Source organism: Zea mays, chromosome 5 (genome assembly GCF_902167145.1).
Source record: "Zea mays cultivar B73 chromosome 5, Zm-B73-REFERENCE-NAM-5.0, whole genome shotgun sequence".
Classification (NCBI taxonomy): Eukaryota; Viridiplantae; Streptophyta; class Magnoliopsida; order Poales; family Poaceae; genus Zea; species Zea mays.
The window spans coordinates 7,685,598-7,704,274 of record NC_050100.1 but is presented as its reverse complement, the minus strand read 5'-3'; the positions used below and the strand labels follow the sequence as shown (position 1 = coordinate 7,704,274).

The 18,677-nt window shown below is 47.6% G+C and overlaps 2 protein-coding genes across 5 annotated transcripts; both read left to right on the top strand.

Moving 5' to 3' along the window:
• Nucleotides 1-890: 890 nt before the first annotated feature.
• LOC542684 (beta-glucanase) lies at nucleotides 891-3,688 on the top strand. Of its 2 annotated transcripts, NM_001112201.2 has the most exon segments (5): nucleotides 891-918; nucleotides 998-1,255; nucleotides 1,406-1,701; nucleotides 1,789-2,181; nucleotides 2,293-3,437. In NM_001112201.2, coding segments are annotated over 4 exon segments (1,902 nt in total). In that variant the 5' UTR covers nucleotides 891-918; nucleotides 998-1,038; the 3' UTR covers nucleotides 3,289-3,437.
• Nucleotides 3,689-14,310: 10,622 nt separating this feature from the next.
• On the top strand, nucleotides 14,311-18,544 carry LOC103625882 (lysosomal beta glucosidase-like). Of its 3 annotated transcripts, none has more exons than NM_001346595.1 (7): nucleotides 14,311-14,679; nucleotides 15,987-16,447; nucleotides 16,552-16,642; nucleotides 16,723-16,868; nucleotides 16,957-17,200; nucleotides 17,305-17,409; nucleotides 17,487-18,478. In NM_001346595.1, exons 2-7 carry the CDS (start codon nucleotides 16,026-16,028, stop codon nucleotides 18,357-18,359), a joined length of 1,881 nt encoding a protein of 626 aa, NP_001333524.1. In that variant the 5' UTR covers nucleotides 14,311-14,679; nucleotides 15,987-16,025; the 3' UTR covers nucleotides 18,360-18,478. The 3 variants fall into 3 exon arrangements, with proteins under 3 accessions (NP_001333524.1, XP_008644501.1, XP_008644503.1); XM_008646279.4 differs by lacking the exon at nucleotides 14,311-14,679 and adding an exon at nucleotides 14,740-14,878 and having other exon boundaries at nucleotides 17,487-18,544; XM_008646281.4 differs by lacking the exon at nucleotides 14,311-14,679 and adding an exon at nucleotides 14,911-15,360 and having other exon boundaries at nucleotides 17,487-18,544.
• Nucleotides 18,545-18,677: the final 133 nt, after the last annotated feature.

Below are 18,677 nucleotides of genomic sequence, written 5' to 3'. Positions count from 1 at the left end.
ACCTCTCATTAGTGTACAAGCTATAAACCTATTTGATCTACTAGACAAAACAGAGACGAGTTCAGAAGAAATCTGGCGAATCCTAAAGGCAATAAAGGATCTACCGATTCTTAAAAAAAATATAACGCCACGTTTAAATCCTTGGAATTAAATTCCATTCTAATAATAGTAATTTAGGTAAGATCAATTAAGCTAATATGATTTTATATAAAATATATTTGTATACTATTCTCAGCAATAGGTGGAAGATATTTATGTGCTACATTTTTACTATAGGGAAATGAGTTGAATAACATCTTATAAGTTGCAAAGTATAAACATATTCCGTTGATACATAAAATCATTTTCTATACTGCACCACATGAATTTGAGATAGACTTGTATCTGAGCTGTGAAAAGTGATGGAATGTTAAATTCTAACCCAAATAGAGTACTTTATTAAGTAAATTTTAGTTTCTCCAAAATGAATAATTCCAAACGGGCCGCACCGCCCACGACGTGACAGTCCGTTTGGAACTACAAATCAGAACATTTAGTTAACGTTTTTTATCTTTCAGTGGCATTTTACGACACGACGGATTTTTTCGATGGTATCTAGCAATATTATTCCAGTGATCTTTCGATGCTAGGCAACGAACTTTCCCCGTCCCCTGACCTGTAGCAACATGTCTAATGTCTTGGGTTGTTCAGTTCACTTCAGATAGGCTCCGCGGCCACTCGTAGCCATGCGCTCGTGTCAAACACCTACACGCGCGCGCACCCGATCGATGACCCGGGGATCGATCGGATCGGGTCTCCAGTCTACGAACCGCAGCGCGGAAACGACGTGCACCGATCGCGTACGTCCCCTGCCAGTCTCTTTAAAATCCAGTCACTTGGTAGCGGCTCCTCTCCATCACTCTCTTCTCTGCTCAGCCGGTGAGTCCCAGAACATATGCACACGCGCCAGCCCTGATGAATCCCTTGTCGATCTAATAATATAAAATCCTAAATGCAGGAGATCAGCCGACTGAATCCACGACGGTTGCTGTGACGGCGATGACGACGGTGTCGTCGGCGGCCGCGTGCCTGGTCCTCGCTGTCCTCCTCCTGCCGTCGGCGGCGCAGTACGTCAAGTACAAGGACGCGAAGCAGCCCATCAATGAGCGCGTTCAGGACCTCCTCGGCCGGATGACGCTCGAGGAGAAGATCGGGCAGATGTCGCAGATCGAGAGGGCCAACGCGACCGCCGAGGTCATCGAGAAGTACTTCGTCGGTCAGTACTCGATCACCGCCGGTCGTCGATCGGCCGGCTGGCGCGCAGTGATAGAATCCTTGTCTCTTGTCTTGCCGTGATATATAAGTATAGCACTCACTCACTCACTGATGCGCATGCATGTGCCTCGATCGATCGGTGCGCGTGCAGGTAGCGTGCTCAGCGGCGGCGGCAGCGTGCCGGCGGAGAAGGCGTCGGCGTCGGTGTGGCAGAAGATGGTGACCAGGATGCAGAAGGCGGCGCTCAAGACCCGGCTGGGCATCCCCATCATCTACGGCATCGACGCCGTGCACGGCAACAACGACGTCTACAACGCCACCATCTTCCCCCACAACGTCGGCCTCGGCGCCACCAGGGACCCCCGCCTCGTCAAGCGGGTCGGGGAGGCCACGGCGCACGAGACCAGGGCCACCGGCATCCCCTACACTTTCGCGCCATGCGTAGCGGTACGTACGTCGTCACTGGAGCCCCAACGACCGATCCATCATCATCGTCGTCGTCATCGTCATCGGCCGGGTCTGTTGTGCATGCAGGTCTGCCGTGACCCGAGGTGGGGTCGGTGCTACGAGAGCTTCAGCGAGGACACGAGGCTGGTGCAGCTCATGACCTCCAACATGGTGGCCGGCCTGCAGGGCGACGTCCCAGCGAAGCACCCCAAGGGCGTTCCCTTCGTCGGCGGGGCCAAGAAGGTGGCCGGGTGCGCCAAGCACTTCGTCGGCGACGGCGGCACCACCAGGGGCATCAACGAGAACAACACGGTGCTGAGCTTCCACGACCTCATGCGGATCCACATGCCGCCCTACGACAACGCCGTCATCAACGGCATATCCTCCGTCATGATCTCCTACTCCAGCTGGAACGGGGTCAAGATGCACGAGAACAAGTTCCTCATCACCGACACGCTCAAGAACAAGTTGAACTTCAGGGTCAGTACTGTAGTGGTTGTCATCAGATTGATAGGCAGGCAGCTAGAACGAACACTCGTGTCCCTGCATGTCAGTGCATTTAATTTGCTGTACTTAACAACCTGTGTGCAGGGCTTCGTGATCACGGACTGGCAGGCCGTGGACCGCATCACGAACCCGCCGCACCAGCACTACTACCACTCCATCAAGGAGACGATCCACGCCGGCATCGACATGGTGATGATCCCCTACGACTACCCGGAGTTCGTCGCCGACCTGGCCAAGCAGGTCAAGCAGGGCCAGATCAAGCTGGAGCGCATCGACGACGCCGTCAGCCGGATCCTCCGGGTCAAGTTCGCCATGGGCCTCTTCGAGGACCCGCTCCCGGACCCGCGCCTCACCAAGGAGCTCGGCGCGCAGGAGCACCGGGCGCTGGCGCGGGAGGCCGTCCGCAAGTCGCTCGTGCTGCTCAAGAACAGCAAGAAGGGGCAGGCGAAGCCGATGCTGCCGCTGCCCAAGACGGCCAAGAAGATCCTCGTCGCCGGCAGCCATGCCCACGACCTGGGCAGCCAGTGCGGCGGCTGGACCATCAAGTGGCAGGGGGAGAGGGGCAACAACCTCACCGGCGTCGGCACCACGATCCTGGAGGCCATCAAGAAGGCGGTGGACAAGAAGACGTCGGTGGACTACGTGGAGCGCCCGGACAAGGACGACCTGGCCAAGAGCGCCGAGGGCTACGAGTACGCGGTGGTAGCGGTGGGCGAACCCCCGTACGCCGAGACGGCCGGCGACAACAAGAACCTGACCATCCCGTCGCCGGGGCCCGAGGTGATCAAGGACGTGTGCGGGCTCGTCAGGTGCGTCGTGCTCGTCGTGTCCGGCCGCCCGCTCGTGCTGCAGCCGTACGTGGACTACATGGACGCGCTCGTCGCGGCCTGGCTGCCCGGCACGGAGGCGCAGGGAATCACCGACGTGCTGTTCGGGGACTATGGGTTCACGGGGAAGCTGCCGCGCACGTGGTTCAAGTCCGTGGACCAGCTGCCCATGAACTACGGCGACAAGCGGTACGATCCGTTGTTCCCGTTCGGCTTCGGGCTCACCACCAAGGCTGCCGCGAGTCACGATTAGCAATTAGAGTTAGACTCTGCTTTTGCTTTTTCGGTGTTGATGAAATAGTTAGCGGGAACGGCAAATAAGCACTTTTTTTTGTAGAAGATACACAGAGTTTTTTTTTGTAGGTGTAGTTAAAAAAAGATTGATAAAATAATTGATTTAGGCCTTGTCCGTTTTATCTTGAGATAGTGATTTAGATTTTTAGGAAATTGAAACCCTCATAATCCCTTTCAACCCCTTGATTGTTTGATCATCAAACGAGAACAAGTCTTTATTGTCTGTTTTTTTTAGTTAGCTATGCAATTCAACCCCTTGGATGTAAGTGTAACATACTACTAACATCCATGGTCCATGTGCATGTACACCACCACTAACTCACACGCTGCACGATTTTCGTCTCTGGTGATTGTGACCATCGCCCATCGGCCATCGCATGGATGCCCACATCGAATATGCATTTTCTGTTGGATAAGGGCCATGCGTGCATTGTTCTTCTCTAACTGATATACGGTTTTAAGCATGTCTCCGAGACACACGAAGTACTGCTCAGTCTCCGGGCATATCAGAGCACGATCTCCGCAATCGCATCTAGCCGGAGACTCCAGTCGTCTATCTGTGGCTATATTTGTCTCCTCCGTCATTGGTGAGGGTTCGGGGTAGAAGGAAGAGAAACCCATCGCTTAAAACGCTCACATGTATTCCTCCCCCTCAACCAATTATCAAAAAGGGTATACCGAAGGTCAACTTATCAGGACCAGTGGACCGGTCCACTGGAAAAGCACTTCTCATGATCCTACAATAATGAAACAAAACATTAGTAGACATCTACTAAAAATTTAAAAACAACTTCAAAACTACTTTTGTTAAAACTACTATCATAGAAACCATAACAAATAGTCATATGTCCACCAATCAAACTAATTAATCTAATCCTAAGGAACCATAGTAAGCTATTTATATACCAAATGAATACATAGCAAATGAACCGATGAGACACCGTACCTTGCTTTTCAAGTTGTATGGACCAAAGCGAAGATTTCATACCCGAAAACGAAGATTGGAGTCTGTTGGGCGGTATGGAAAATAAAGGAATAGGGGGAGAAGATGAATGGCCGGGGTAGCTCTCGATCAAGGAAGTGGGGGATTTATTAAGGCTGTCTAGCTTGGTGTCGTGATCTGTGGCGCTGAGCTCGGCACCAAAAAAGTAGGGCACTATATGTCAAGATCAAATACTAAAGCACACTACAAGACTTTGGTAAATACTACAACGGAGATCTTACTGAAGAAGTTAAAGAATGAAAAGGTGCAAAGATAACGTGTTTGTGGTGTGAAAATATGAGAGCAAAATATTTGTGTTCCAATCCCATTTTTTATGCTAGAAGTAAGCATATAGAGTTTAATTATCATTTTTTGGAAGAAATGGTTACAAAGAAACTTTTTTAGATTTATTCTATATTCATCGGAAATCAAATGATAGATGTTTTCACCAAAGCTCTTTTCGGTGCATCAACTAGAAAATTTGTAGTGACATTTTAATTTAGAAAATTATGATTAAGAGAGGATGCTAACTTACGTGTCTAGGTTAATCTTTTTTTGCTACTGTTGATCAAAAGATCATTTATAGTAGTAGTGTAGTAGTAGTAGTAATAATAATAATAATAATAATAATAATGTCGGCGTTTCGAGACCGGGGGTCCCTGAGCCGACGAGTGAGTGTGCCGCGTGCCCCAGCCCAGATGGGTCGAGCGCGTGGGCGAGCGCGAAGGGGGGAAAGCGAGGTGGCCGGAGGCGGGCGTGAGAGAGGAGTGGAAATCCCGCGGCCTTCGTGTTCGTCCCGCGCCCAGGTCGGGTGCGCTTGCAGTAGGGGGTTACAAGCGTCCACGCGGGTGAGGGAAGCGAGCGGCCCCAAGAGAGCGCTTGTCCCGTCCTCGTCCCCGCGCGGTCAACCTTCTCTAAGAAGGCCCTGGTCCTTCCTTTTATAGTCGTAAGGAGAGGATCCAGGTGTACAATGGGGGTGTAGCAGAGTGCTACGTGTCTAGCGGAGGAAGAGCTAGCGCCCTAAGTACATGCCAATGTGGCAGCCGGAGAGATCTTGGCACCCTGCTGGTGTGATGTCGTGGCCGTCGGAGGAGCAACGGAGCTTGGCGGAGGGACAGCTGTCGGAGCGGTTTGAGTCCTTGCTGACGTCCCCCTGCTTTCGTAAGGGAGCTGAGAGCCGCCGTCGTCACAGGGCTAGCGGGGCGCCATCATTGCCTATCTGGCGGAGCTAGCCAGATGGGACACCGGTCTTGTTCTCTGCGACCCGAGTCGGCTCGGGGTAGGGTGATGATGGCACTTCCTGTTGACGTGGCGGGTCTGTGCCCTAGGTCGGGCGACGTGGAGGCTCCTCCAAAGCCGAGGTCGAGTCTGTCTTCCATGGCCGAGGCCGAGCCCGAGCCCCTGGGTCGGGCGAGGCGGAGGTTGTTCGGCAGAGGCCAGGGCGGAGTCCGAGCCCTGGGGTCGGGCGAAGCGGAGTTCGTCGTCTTCTGGGGCTTAGCCCGAGTCCGAGCCCTGGGTCGGGCGGAGCGGAGTTCGCCGTCTTCCGGGGCTTAGCCCGAGTCCGAGCCCTGGGTCGGGCGGAGCGGAGTTCGCCGTCTCCCGGGGCTTAGCCCGAGTCCGAGCCCTGGGTCGGGCGGAGCGGAGTTCGCCGTCTTCCGGGGCTTAGCCCGAGTCCGAGCCCTGGGTCGGGCGGAGCGGAGTTCGCCGTCTTCCGGGGCTTAGCCCGAGTCCGAGCCCTGGGTCGGGCGGAGCGGAGTTTCCTATGGCGCCTTTGGCAGGGCCTGACTGCCTGTCAGTCTCACTCTGTCAAGTGCACTGCAGTCGGAGTGGCGCAGGCGGCGCTGTCCTTCTGTCAGACCGGTCAGTGGAGCGGCGAAGTGACGGCGGTCACTTCGGCTCTGCCGGGGGGCGCGCGTCAGGATAAAGGTGTCAGGCCACCTTTGCGTTAAATGCTCCTGCGACTTGGTCGGTCGGTGCGGCGATTTAGTCAGGGTTGCTTCTTAGCGAAGGCAAAGCCTCGGGCGAGCCGGAGATGTGTCCGCCGTTAAAGGGGGGCCTCGGGCGAGACGGAAATCCCTCGGGGTCGGCTGCCCTTGTCCGAGGCTAGGCTCGGGCGAGGCGTGATCAAGTCGCTCGTATGGACTGATCCCTGACTTAATCGCACCTCATCAGGCCTCTGCAGCTTTATGCTGATGGGGTTACCAGCTGAGAATTAGGCGTCTTGAGGGTACCCATAATTATGGTCTCCAACAAATAATAATAATAATAATAATAATAATAATAATAATAATAATAATAATAATAATAATAATAATAATAATCACCGTCAACTTAAAAGTTCTAGCTATATAGTCGTAAAACGTTGTGTGTGTAATGAGAGATTATTTTATCGAAAGATAAAACTTCGATACAGATGAACAGAGTAATCCATATCCATATTCAGACGTTGCCATCGCGTACCGTGGAGCCGGAGCGAAGCGAGCCGCGTGCGTGTAGGTTTGTCGAGGGTACAACATATCTCCAACAATATGATCTATAAAAATACATTATAATTTAAAAATAAGTATATTTTATACGCCTTCCATTTTAAAATATTAGTAGTTTTAACACTTAATTTTTATGTATATATTCAAATAGATATAATAAATCTAGACACATGTAAAACAAATACATTAATTATTGTATGAATCGACTAAAAGGTAAAACAAATTTTATTCTGAGACAGAGAAAGTAGAATTTAAGGCAACAACAAAATATCTCGCTACAACAGTAAAGTCTCAAAGATTATATGATAGGATATTACGGTGTAGTATATTTAAGGTATTTGGGAGAGTGCTCTATAATTTTTTGACCAAATTTTATGAAATGAGACATTGTTGGAATAATTTTTCCTACATATAGCCTCACATTTCAATTTGAGACAACAGTTTGAGGCATTGTTGAAGATGCTCTAAGTGGATTGACTAATTGCTTCTATCAGTTTAATCTTTTAGGTTGAATTGGTTAGTGTATCCACTATAACATGTTATCAAAGCCAGATGCCTCAAGTTCGGATCCTGGCAGAGGATTTATTTATACCTCCACTCATTTATTTTCACGTTTACGCCTTTCTCTCTGTCCCCACGTGAGTAGGGGTGTTGAAATATATAAGTGGATTGACTACATTCTCTCATAAGATTAAGCTTTTTAGTTGAACTGGTTAGTGTGTTCACTCTAAGACCATGTTCCAGTGGAACATAGAAAATAGAGGATGCAGACTGTAAAAGTGTAGATGATACTGGTTAGTGTGTTCACTATAAGACCATGTTCCAGTGGAACATAGAAAATAGAGGATGCTGACTATAGAAGTGTAGATGATACGGTTTTGACACTGTTTACAAACAGAAGTTTAAAATAGTGAATAAGATAGGTATATGATAGGGAATCTAATAAAAATGGCCTAAGAGATTGTTCTAGAGGAACGGACCAATTTCGATCTTGGCGTTGGTTACACAAACACGTCATTCAGAGCTATTTTTTTCTCACTGGGCCAGTACTAACTATATAATCAGGGGCGAAGCTGGATTGCTAGCTGTGGTAGAGATGGCAATGGGTACCCGAAACCCGAAACCCGATGGGTTTTTACCCCATTAGGGTACGGGTTTGGGTCAATTTTCATACCCATGGGTTTGTTAATGGGCATAAATATATACCCGACGGGTTCATGGGTACGGGTTTGTTCTTATGGTACCCAAACCCATGAACCCGTGGGTTTTTTAAACCCGACCAAACCTAGTGCATATTGTCATTTTATTTTATAAACGAACAACAAACTTGTTATCTACCTATTTACTTCCTAATTTTTATCAAATAGTGAATGTATAAGTAGTTGGTGAGAGTGTTGCTTGCTCACTATTATATTTATTACTAGTGTTATATATGTGGTGGATGTATAACCTAGTGCAAGGTAACTTGATTATACAACTTATTATTTGTATTTAATTCTCTCTATTAATATTTTTATACCAAATCATGAACTCGTTGTTCATTACATAAATTTTGGACCATTATCTCATTAATCATTACGATACTTATTGATTATAAAAAGAATAAGCATATTGGAGATAAAACCCGCGGGTAACCCATGGATACCCGCTAACCCGATGGGTACGGGTTTGGGCAAAATTTCAAACCCGTCATGGGTACGGATTTTTTAATGGGCGTAAATATTTTTCACGGGTACGGATTTGGGATAGCAAAACCCGACGGGTTTGTACCCGTTGCCATCTCTAAGCTGTGGATGTAAATATACCCCCACAAAATGCAATTTCTATAGATGTAGTTAAATTTTCATCATATATATACTTCTATAAAAGAATATTATGCATCCACGAGACATCCACGAGACTAGATACATCCTACTCAATTTTACTCTAGCTTTGCCACTAGATAAGTAGACGACCACGCTCATCACAGTGCTGCAGGTCATCAGCTGGCCGTCATTTGCGTGGCGTGAGATACGTGTCCTCTTCTATTCGCGGGGAAGAAAACCAGGGCTTAGGTTTGGCTATATACATAAACAAGCTCTGCATTACTGTGCTGATGGAGTGCTAGCTGTTCCGAGCTAGCTTGGCACTCGAACCAGTCTGCAGAGGCCAAGTTGCACAAGGATTTGCTGCTCGTCAGACCAACCATCACTGCTATGATTCATGCTCATGCGCTCTTCTGAGGCCTGTCGGATTCTAATTCCATGCAGTGCAGTAGCAGTCATATGCCCATGCGCTTCACAATGCGTATTTAAAAAAAAAAATCAAGTTGCAGCAGAGGCGTTCGGACGTCGCCATTGTTATCCATGTTCAATCTTCTGCATATAATATTGTATGACGCGGTGTAAATCAGTACATTCATCGCATCTACGAAACAGAAGAAGCCGCACGCCTCATCTCTAGCTGAATTTTTTCCGATGTCTTTTTCATGGCTGAGGAAGATATTATATTTTTCTTATCTGTATTATTGAGTTCGTGATTTCCCATCTTCCCTGCTGGCTGCTGCTGCTGGCCGTGTTTTGAACATAGTACGTAGTATGGTCTACCACAGTTATTGGAGGAGGAAAAAGAGTATAAAATCAGTTGGCCGTTGGAGGTGGGTACGTGTGTTTCTCTTGAAAAGAAGTATAATATTAACGTATATCTGTCAACACTAACAATAGCCGATCATTCTAATTGTCCCATCGTATTTATATGTTTCAGCAGTAATGGCTAAAGTTCCTTTAACAACTCATTATATACCATTGGAGACCATACCATTGGCACAAACAACTCATTTAAAAAACTCTTATAGCCCCATGATGATGATTTACATAAGGTATTACTTTAGATAATTTTATGCATCTTGGCCTAAACATTAGGACATATGAACATTAAGCACTCTATTTTTATGAAAAAATAATGCTGCATATGTAATTTTTTGATAGAAAAAAATATCATCTTGAGAAGTGAAGAAGGTTAGCATAAGCCATTTTTTTTAAAAAAAATATTGATATCATGTTCAAGTTAGCGTTGTTGGGCTCCTTAATCTCACTTCAAGTCCCATCGCTAACCTTGAGTGGATTTAATATCTAGTTTATAATCGTTGACGATATAGCATTAGAAGGGCACCACCGTACCAGTGTATTGGGTGCAACACCCAGCTCTGATACACATTTGATATACCATTTAAAATTCATATTATGTTTTGAGCACCTTAACAATCTTAAAAAAAAACTTAAAACTAAAGAGTTTTAGATCTCATCAATAGCTATAACTTTAATATAAAAGACATATTTATTTGATATCATACATAAAAGATATGACTTTTGACAGATGATAAGTCCCGTTATACAGTTTATTATGTTGATGAAACTCTATATGTTTTTTGTGTATTTTAGCAACCTCAAATGTAAAAGCTTAAAATTATAAAGATGTAAATATCATCGAGAGCTATAATATTTATAGAAAAATATGCTTGTTTGACACTATGAAATTTGTTTTTCTAAGACGATAAATGCTTATACATGATTATTGTGTTATTGAAATTTTATATTATTCTTCGAGCATTTTAGTGACCTTAGATAACAAAATTTAAAAGTAGAAATTTATAGGTGTCATGGAATCTACAAACCTATAAAAATCATTTTTTATCCAACAAGATATAATCTTTTCTAGATTGTGTCTTGTGAACCATTCCCAGTGTCGTGGTAGTGGTAGAGCAGTACTGTCACACCAGCAGCAGTGGAGTCATAGGTTTATCATGTGAAAATTGCTCCCAACTTGACAAATCTTGTTGTACAAATGATTTTGTCGCACCAAAAGATTATAAATAAAAATTAAAAATAGGTTAGGCTATTTTTAATAAAACTGAAAAACTAACTCTACATGGCAGGACACATTTTAAACTTGGCCTGAGGTGGAATTAAAAAATAAATGCGCAGAATTTAGAGCAATCAATGAAAGAGAACAGACGTCCTTATCATATCATTGCATCATGTATGTCCCCTTCACCGGAAAATGATCAATCTAGGCACTCCACTTTGTTGCTTGTTGCCTTGTTTCCTCATCAGTACCTTCAATGTACACCCTTTAAGTTAGGGCAAAAAGCTATTGTATAATCAAACTTCTCGTATAATCACTGGATAATCAAGCTATTAAAAATTGTAAAATTTAATTTATAGGTACTCTCTATTATTTTCTCTGCTAATGTATTAGATTTCAAGTTCTAATTCCTATGTTAATAGATGTAAAAACAAAAAAACTATACTTTATGTTTTTATATTTTTTGATTATGGAAACAAGAGTTCCGGCTTTAGCATACAAATGCGTACAGCCATTACATAACGATTATTGGACCATAGAGCAATTGCTTGAATAATTAAACTAACTCAAAGAAAACAAAATGCCATGACTATAGAAAACACTAGCCATCTTCAATTCTTGCATTCGAGCGCCATCCATGCATTGCAAAAACTTCCATCGCCACCACCTCCAAAGCTCGACAGACATCGAGAATTTGTTGGTGCTTTTCCTCCTTCTGTAGAAGTCTCCAGAATCTGAACCAGTGAGTAACCCTGAAAATAACCTGCACAATTGATGGTATTGGTTTATGATTAAACACCATCTCATTCCGACAGAGCCAGATGGACCAAAATAAAGCGGATATTCCAGTCAGTAATAATGTTTTGTATGCCAGAGCATTATTAGATTCCCAAGACCCGATAATATGATTAATGCTAATGGGCATGTCTATTTTTAAAGCAAAGTAAATGATTCTCCATATACTTTTGGCAATGTAACAATCAAAAAAGAGATGATGTATACTCTCATTGTTGTTGCAAAAGCTACAGGTCAAGCTACCATTCCAACGCCTTCTAGCTAAATTATCTTTAGTGAGGATCGCTCCCCGACATAAATTCCACAGGAAAACTTTTATTTTCAGAGGGAGCTTAAGTCTCCAAAGCATCTTACTCCGATTGCTGTTAGAATTATTCATCAAAAGATGGTACATCGATTGGACAGAGAAAATTCCATTCTTATGACCATCCCAAACAAAATTGTCCCTAGCCGGATTCAGAGTAACCGTAGTTAGCAAGTTTAACAAGTTGTGCCATTCCACCATTTTAATTCCCCTAATTGTTCGGCGAAAAGATAAATTAAGATTTGAATCTGAAAAGACGTCTACAACCAAGGCCGATTTGTTACGCACTATATTAAAAAGGTTCGGGAATTGCTCACTAAGAGGTCGACTGGTTAACCAAATATCCTTCCAGAATCTGGTAGCAACTTTATGTTTTTATATCTCTTAACTATAATTAGAACGTAATTTTTTTTTGTATATTGGTAGGGTAAATAATAAAGTAAATCTATAATTTTTTGGAGAATTTTCATGACTTTTGTTAGTTTAATTGCACCGCGATTGCACATGAAACTTGATTGTTTAGTAGTTTTTTTTACATATTTTAGTATTTGTTATTTTTAAATTTCCCTTTTGTAAGAAAAAATTGTTAAGGTTGTTCTCGCTAGTACAATAAATAGGTGTATAAAACACACTTAGAATGAAGTTCTAAATATAGACGATAAGATAGAACAGCGACCTGCTACTCTAGTACATTAGTTATTAGTGATTAAATAGGGAGAGGAGGCATTTCATTATCACAGTGGTGGTGACTCTGTTCACTAATCCAGTGCTGACCCACACTCCTTGAAAATTGCATTATCCTGACCCCTATTGTGTACACGCGATCACGGATGATGGCGACGGGTAGCAACCACAAGCTATTGAAGTTTAGGGTCTATGAACCGTTTGAAATAAAAGAATGGACGATATTAAAGAAATGATGAGACGGTACGCATGCTCACATCATATTTGCAAATGGGCCGTCATCTTGAGTGTGCTTTTGCCTTCCTCTGGTCTCCTTGGCATGAAATGAACTACAGTTTGAAATTTTATATATTAGTAGAGAATAATAAAAAATATATAAACTTTTGGCCTTGTTTGTTTCGGTTTCTAGTCTAGCCGGTTTTTGGCCATCATAATCGACTTCGTGGAAGCCAAATGTTTCGCTTACTCAAATCAATATAAATGTGGAATCCACCAAGAAATCGGGACGAGAGGAACACGTCACTTCCTAAACTCTAAGGGCGCGTTTGGTTCTCTTCTCAGGAGATGCAGCTGCATCTGTGCGTGCAAAAAACAGCGTTCGTTTGGTTGGCCGTATACATCGAGACAGGTCAGCACGAGACTTAAAGCAGTTCGGGTCTGGCTCGCATGAAACGCCTCACGCGGGCGTTCGCGCGCGTGCAGGGCTGAGCGCGCAGGCGCTTAAGCGGCTGTTAATTCGTGCACGCAAATCGAGACACTTTTTTGTTTGTTTTCCGATTATATCTTTCAATTAAAAGATTTAATTACCGAACCGTTTTCAGATCTGTGTTCTACACATTTTTGCGAACAAAACAAGACCAGTCATGCTATATATATTTCAAACAAAAAAATACATAATTAAGATTAACATATAATTAGTGTCTATTAACATATAATTAGTGTCTATTAATACATTTTTTATTTATTTAATAATTTTTTAACTCAAGCAACAAGTATTCATGCAACCAACCAAACAGCATCTCTCGTGAACCAGACTAAACGCATACAGACAACCAAACACACTCTACCGTATACACTCAACCAGGCCAGTTATAGCCTGGCTGAGCTAGTGCGAGCCAGGCTCGCCTGGGAAGCGAACCAAACGCCCCCTAAAGTGTGGAGAACCCTTTATCCTCCTGTGCATGTAGCACCTAGATTCTCGAAAGAGCTAGATTATCTAGGAATATAGATTCGCAAAAAAAGCTATTCAGAAAAACTGTACCAAACATGTCCTTGATTTTTTGATAGTTCGATACAGTAGCGAAGGTAGCAAATATTTTATCATAGTCATTAGTATTATCTACTAGATTTTCACCATATAACTCTTGTTGTTAATATCATTTTTCTATTAGATATTCAGAAAATTATCGGATCAGCTCACCCAACGGTGATAGCTTGGAAAACTAGATCGTACAGTATTTTTTTTGTCTTGTATAGAAGTATTAAAAAAAGATTAGCAACGTCTATCTCGCGTTGCATCTGCCATTGTGTCCTACTACTGACCGTTGGCTGCCTCGCCGAAAAGCCGCCGACCACTGAAAAGAAAAACGAGGCAGCAGCGCGACATGGCGCTCACGTTGTCTCCCATCCCCACCTAACCCCGTTGCCGGACGGATCCCGGCCGTCGGTTCCTCGACGGGCGGCGGGACGCGTCCCCCGATTCGAACGTTGGGGGGTTTATTGGTATTCTATTCAACGAGCCGCCCTGGCGCACACTCTGCTCTGCTCAGCTGCTCCCGCTTGTCCGTTGCCGCGGCCGTCCCCGGAGCCGGAGCCCGCCCGTTCCTTCGTCTCCGGCTATAAAATCACTGCGTCCGCCATGGCGTCTCCCACCACCACCTGCTGCAGCGCTCTCCTCCCCCTCCGCTTCTTCGTCTTCCTCGGTCCTCCGTCCGCCATTGTTGCTTGCGCAAGCAGGTGCGGCGTTGCTTCTGCGCCCACACACTGACAAGTTGGGGTGGCCGGAGGGAGCAGGGATAAGCTTGTCAGTTGGCGGCGCTGCAGATAGCTAGGGCTTTGATTAGATTTAGGTGGGAGACAGAGGAGTGTTCTCGCTGCCGTCAAGGAACAGTGCGCGCGGCGGGCGTCGCTTTCGACCGACGGGGTCCCCTGCTCTGCCGCGGCCACCACCAGCCCATCACCCATCATCGCGTGGATTGGTTCTCGTCTTGAGCGAGACGACTACCCCTAGCTAGGCAGCTAGCCTCATCCGATCCTGTAAGTAACAGCCGGCCCCGCCCTTCCTCACTCTTCTCCTTTATAAATACAGGTACAAATCTCGCGCAGGGCATGCAAATGCATCATCTAGTAGTCTAGCCATCCTCTCTTCCTCGTGCCTCCTCTGGGCTTTCGTCGCGGCATTGCTCGATCTTCCATCGTCACACACATGGGGGTGGGGATGAAACTGCTCGAACGAGTGAGTCCTCAATAATGTTTTGGCAAAAGGAAGAGAGGGAGAGAGAGAAGACAGAACAACAGATCAGAGGGCATGTTGCGTTCTTATATTTCTTTATTCCTCTTCTTCCAATCTGCTGCTCTACCTTTCTGGTAAGAGTAAGACACGGGCGACTTGTCGCTGAATCAATCACGCTTGTAGTATGTAGCAATAGCAGTCCCGGCACTGCACTGGCAGTTCGCTGGTGTTGTCCTCTTGTTCATGGCACGTAGCGCGTGTCCGGGCACTCTCTGGAGTTGGACTCTCACGCGTGTTGGGCCTTTCGTGTGCGATGCGAGGGAGAGGGATTCAAGTCCGCTGCAACGAGCAGTGTTGCCTTGCCGCCGGTTCACCCAAGAGCGCCGGCGCTTCTTGCTTCACGCGGTATAACCCGAGCCTCCTGTTCGTCCTTGCCGGGCTCACGCATTTCTGGCTCCAGCTCCTCTGCTTCTGGTGGTTGACTGGTTCGCTCTCATAGCCGCAGCTCCCTCCTCCTCCTCCTTCCTCCCAAGTTTGCCGGTTTTGGAGTAGTAGAGCTTTGCAAGCAAATCGTGATGGGTTTCCTTCCATTCATTGGCAACTAATTAGCAGGGGCGGGGGGTTTTTTAGACCACGCACAAGAAATTCGTTTGATATTTTGGTGTTTCTTTTAGCTTTAACGTGTGCTATGAATTTACAGAAACTGCTGCAAGAAATATCTAGTCCGGAGCATGTTCACATTAATCCGTTTTATGTTTATTATTAAAGCATGCTGCAGCTCTGTCAGGAAAACACTTACTAAACAGGTGCTTTCAACAATAAAAAAACAAACTTGATCTGACAGCCTACAAACAAGATGAGTTTGTGTATGATTGAGTTTATTCTTTAAATTTGGTGGTGATTAATCAACCCATTTTATTCTACAAACGAAACAAAAAAATTGAGGGGTAAAAAAAATAATGGACTAACATAATCCTCAAATCAAACACCCCGTTAATTCCTCGATCATTGATCATATTCAATTTGGAAGCGCCAACACATGGCACGGCCGACGAGCAGCCAAGCCGGTCCTCGATCCTGACATGTTGGCTGCAATGCTCACGACGCGCAGGTCCGGAGGCGCCTCGTCCCGCTCCTACGCCGCCACAGGATGGCGCTGCTCACGGCGCCGGCGGTGGCCGCGCTGCTGCTCTTCTTCTGGTCCGCGGCCGCGCAGGGCGTGCCGCCGTACAAGGACGCCAGCAAGGACGTGGAGGTCCGCGTCAGGGACCTCCTGGCCCGGATGACGCTGGCCGAGAAGGTCGGCCAGATGACGCAGATCGAGCGGCTCGTTGCGTCGCCGCAGGTGCTCAGGGACTACTACATCGGCAGCCTGCTGAGCGGCGGCGGGAGCGTGCCGCGGAAGCAGGCCACGGCGGCGGAGTGGGTCGCCATGGTCGGCGACTTCCAGAGGGCCTGCCTGTCCACGCGCCTCGGCATCCCGATGATCTACGGCATAGACGCCGTGCACGGCCACAACAACGTGTACGGCGCCACCATCTTCCCCCACAACGTCGGCCTCGGAGCCACCAGGCAAGCGCATTCTCCAGCTCCAGCTCGCGTTGCCAAGGCCATCTTGCGTAGCCTGCCTGCTACGTTGACTGATGAACTCCATTGAACAACTGCGCATCGTGCAGGGATCCTAATCTGGTGAAGAGGATCGGCGCCGCCACCGCGCTTGAAGTGAGGGCCACCGGCATCCAGTACGCGTTCGCTCCTTGCATTGCTGTAAGCATCCTGAACCCTTATGGACAATGGCTTCACGCTTCGGTGGCGTGCTGACTGACGTTGCTGTTTGGTGCGGGCAGGTGTGCCGTGATCCGAGGTGGGGCCGGTGCTACGAGAGCTACAGCGAGGACCGCCGTCTCGTGCAGAACATGACTGAGCTCATCCCGGGACTGCAGGGCGACGTCCCGCAGAATTTCACCAGCGGCATGCCCTTCGCCGCCGGAAAGTGAGTGAGAGAGACCATGAAGCCGTCGCCACGTGCAGCCGTTGCCGCATACGTTCTCAATTGGCTGTTGCAAAATTATCCGTCGCAGGAACAAGGTGGCGGCGTGCGCCAAGCACTTCGTCGGCGACGGTGGCACCCACGACGGCATCAACGAGAACAACACCATCATCGACCGCAAGGGCCTGATGAGCATCCATATGCCGGCCTACCTGGACGCGCTCCGCAAGGGCGTCTCCACGGTCATGATCTCCTACTCCAGCTGGAACGGGCTCAAGATGCACGCCAACCACAACCTCATCACAGGCTTCCTCAAGGGCGAGCACAAGTTCCAGGTGAGTGAAAAAGAGCAGATGCGCTTGCAGTCTTCGGACGCCCCGTTGGAACTTGGGTGCTCAGATTCTGTCCCTTTTTTTTTTGTTGTTGTTGGTGACTACAGGGCTTCACGATCTCGGACTGGGAAGGCATCGACAGGATCACCAGCCCTCCAGGGGCGAACTACTCCTACTCTGTGCAGGCTTCAATTCTTGCTGGCATTGACATGGTAAGCCAAGCTAGCATTGACATGCTTCACGCGCGCCGAAAGAGATGATGATGCTGATAATTAAATTCTTGCTTCAGATCATGGTGCCAAACAACTACCAAGACTTCATCACCATCCTGACCGGTCACGTGAACAGCGGCCTGATCCCGATGAGCAGGATCGACGACGCCGTGACGAGGATTCTGCGCGTCAAGTTCACCATGGGCCTGTTCGAGAACCCCATGCCGGACCCTAGCCTCGCCGACCAGCTGGGGAAGCAGGAGCACAGGGACCTGGCGCGGGAGGCGGTGAGGAAGTCGCTGGTGCTCCTCAAGAACGGCAAGCCTGGCGACGCGCCGCTGCTGCCCCTGCCCAAGAAGGCCGCCAAGATCCTGGTCGCCGGGAGCCACGCCGACAACCTGGGGTACCAGTGCGGCGGGTGGACGATCGAGTGGCAGGGCGACACGGGCCGCATCACCGTCGGCACCACGCTCCTGGACGCCGTGAAGGCGGCCGTGGACCCGTCGACGGCGGTGGTGTTCGCGGAGAACCCCGACGCGGGCTTCGTCAGGAACGGCGGCTTCTCGTACGCCATCGTGGCCGTGGGCGAGCACCCGTACACGGAGACCAAGGGCGATAGCATGAACCTGACGATCCCGGAGCCCGGGCCGAGCACCATCCAGACGGTGTGCGGCGCCGTGCCCTGCGCGACCGTGCTCATCAGCGGCCGCCCCGTGGTGATACAGCCGTTCCTTGGCACCGTGCACGCGCTCGTGGCGGCCTGGCTGCCGGGAAGCGAAGGCCAGGGCATCACCGACGTGCTCTTCGGGGACTACGGCTTCACGGGGACGCTGCCGCGGACGTGGTTCAAGTCGGTGGACCAGCTGCCGATGAACTACGGCGACGAGCACTACGACCCGCTGTTCCCGCTCGGGTTCGGGCTCACCACACAGGGCAAGAAGGGGTGCTAGAAGAAGACGGGGTGGGGGGTGGTACTTGGTAGAGATAGGAAATTGGATTAAACAGTGCTCTGGCGAGGGGACATGAACTGGGGAGTTCTTGTTTCCTTGTTTTATGTCGATTAATTTTGTTGTATGCTCCTCACTTGCGCTAATAAGTTTTTTTTTTGGTTATATACCGGAGTTCAAATTATTTACCGCCGTGTTATCCGAATTAGAAACATTTCAATCCTCTTAAACATATCTTGACAAGTGTATGAGCAAAAGTCGAGTTTTTGAGCAAAAGAACAAAAAGTAAATAAAAAATAGACCAGCCTAAAAAGACACCTT

Coding starts and splice junctions, on each gene's coding strand:
- LOC542684 (XM_035958866.1), top strand. CDS start 1,039: ATGACGACGGTGTCGTCGGCGGCCGCGTGCCTGGTCCTCGCTGTCCTC. Junction 1,256..1,405: donor CATCGAGAAGTACTTCGTCG/GTCAGTACTCGA, acceptor GTGCGCGTGCAG/GTAGCGTGCTCAGCGGCGGC. Junction 1,702..1,788: donor CTTTCGCGCCATGCGTAGCG/GTACGTACGTCG, acceptor TTGTGCATGCAG/GTCTGCCGTGACCCGAGGTG.
- LOC103625882 (XM_008646279.4), top strand. CDS start 14,849: ATGGGGGTGGGGATGAAACTGCTCGAACGA. Junction 14,879..15,986: donor GGATGAAACTGCTCGAACGA/GTGAGTCCTCAA, acceptor CACGACGCGCAG/GTCCGGAGGCGCCTCGTCCC. Junction 16,643..16,722: donor CGTTCGCTCCTTGCATTGCT/GTAAGCATCCTG, acceptor TGGTGCGGGCAG/GTGTGCCGTGATCCGAGGTG.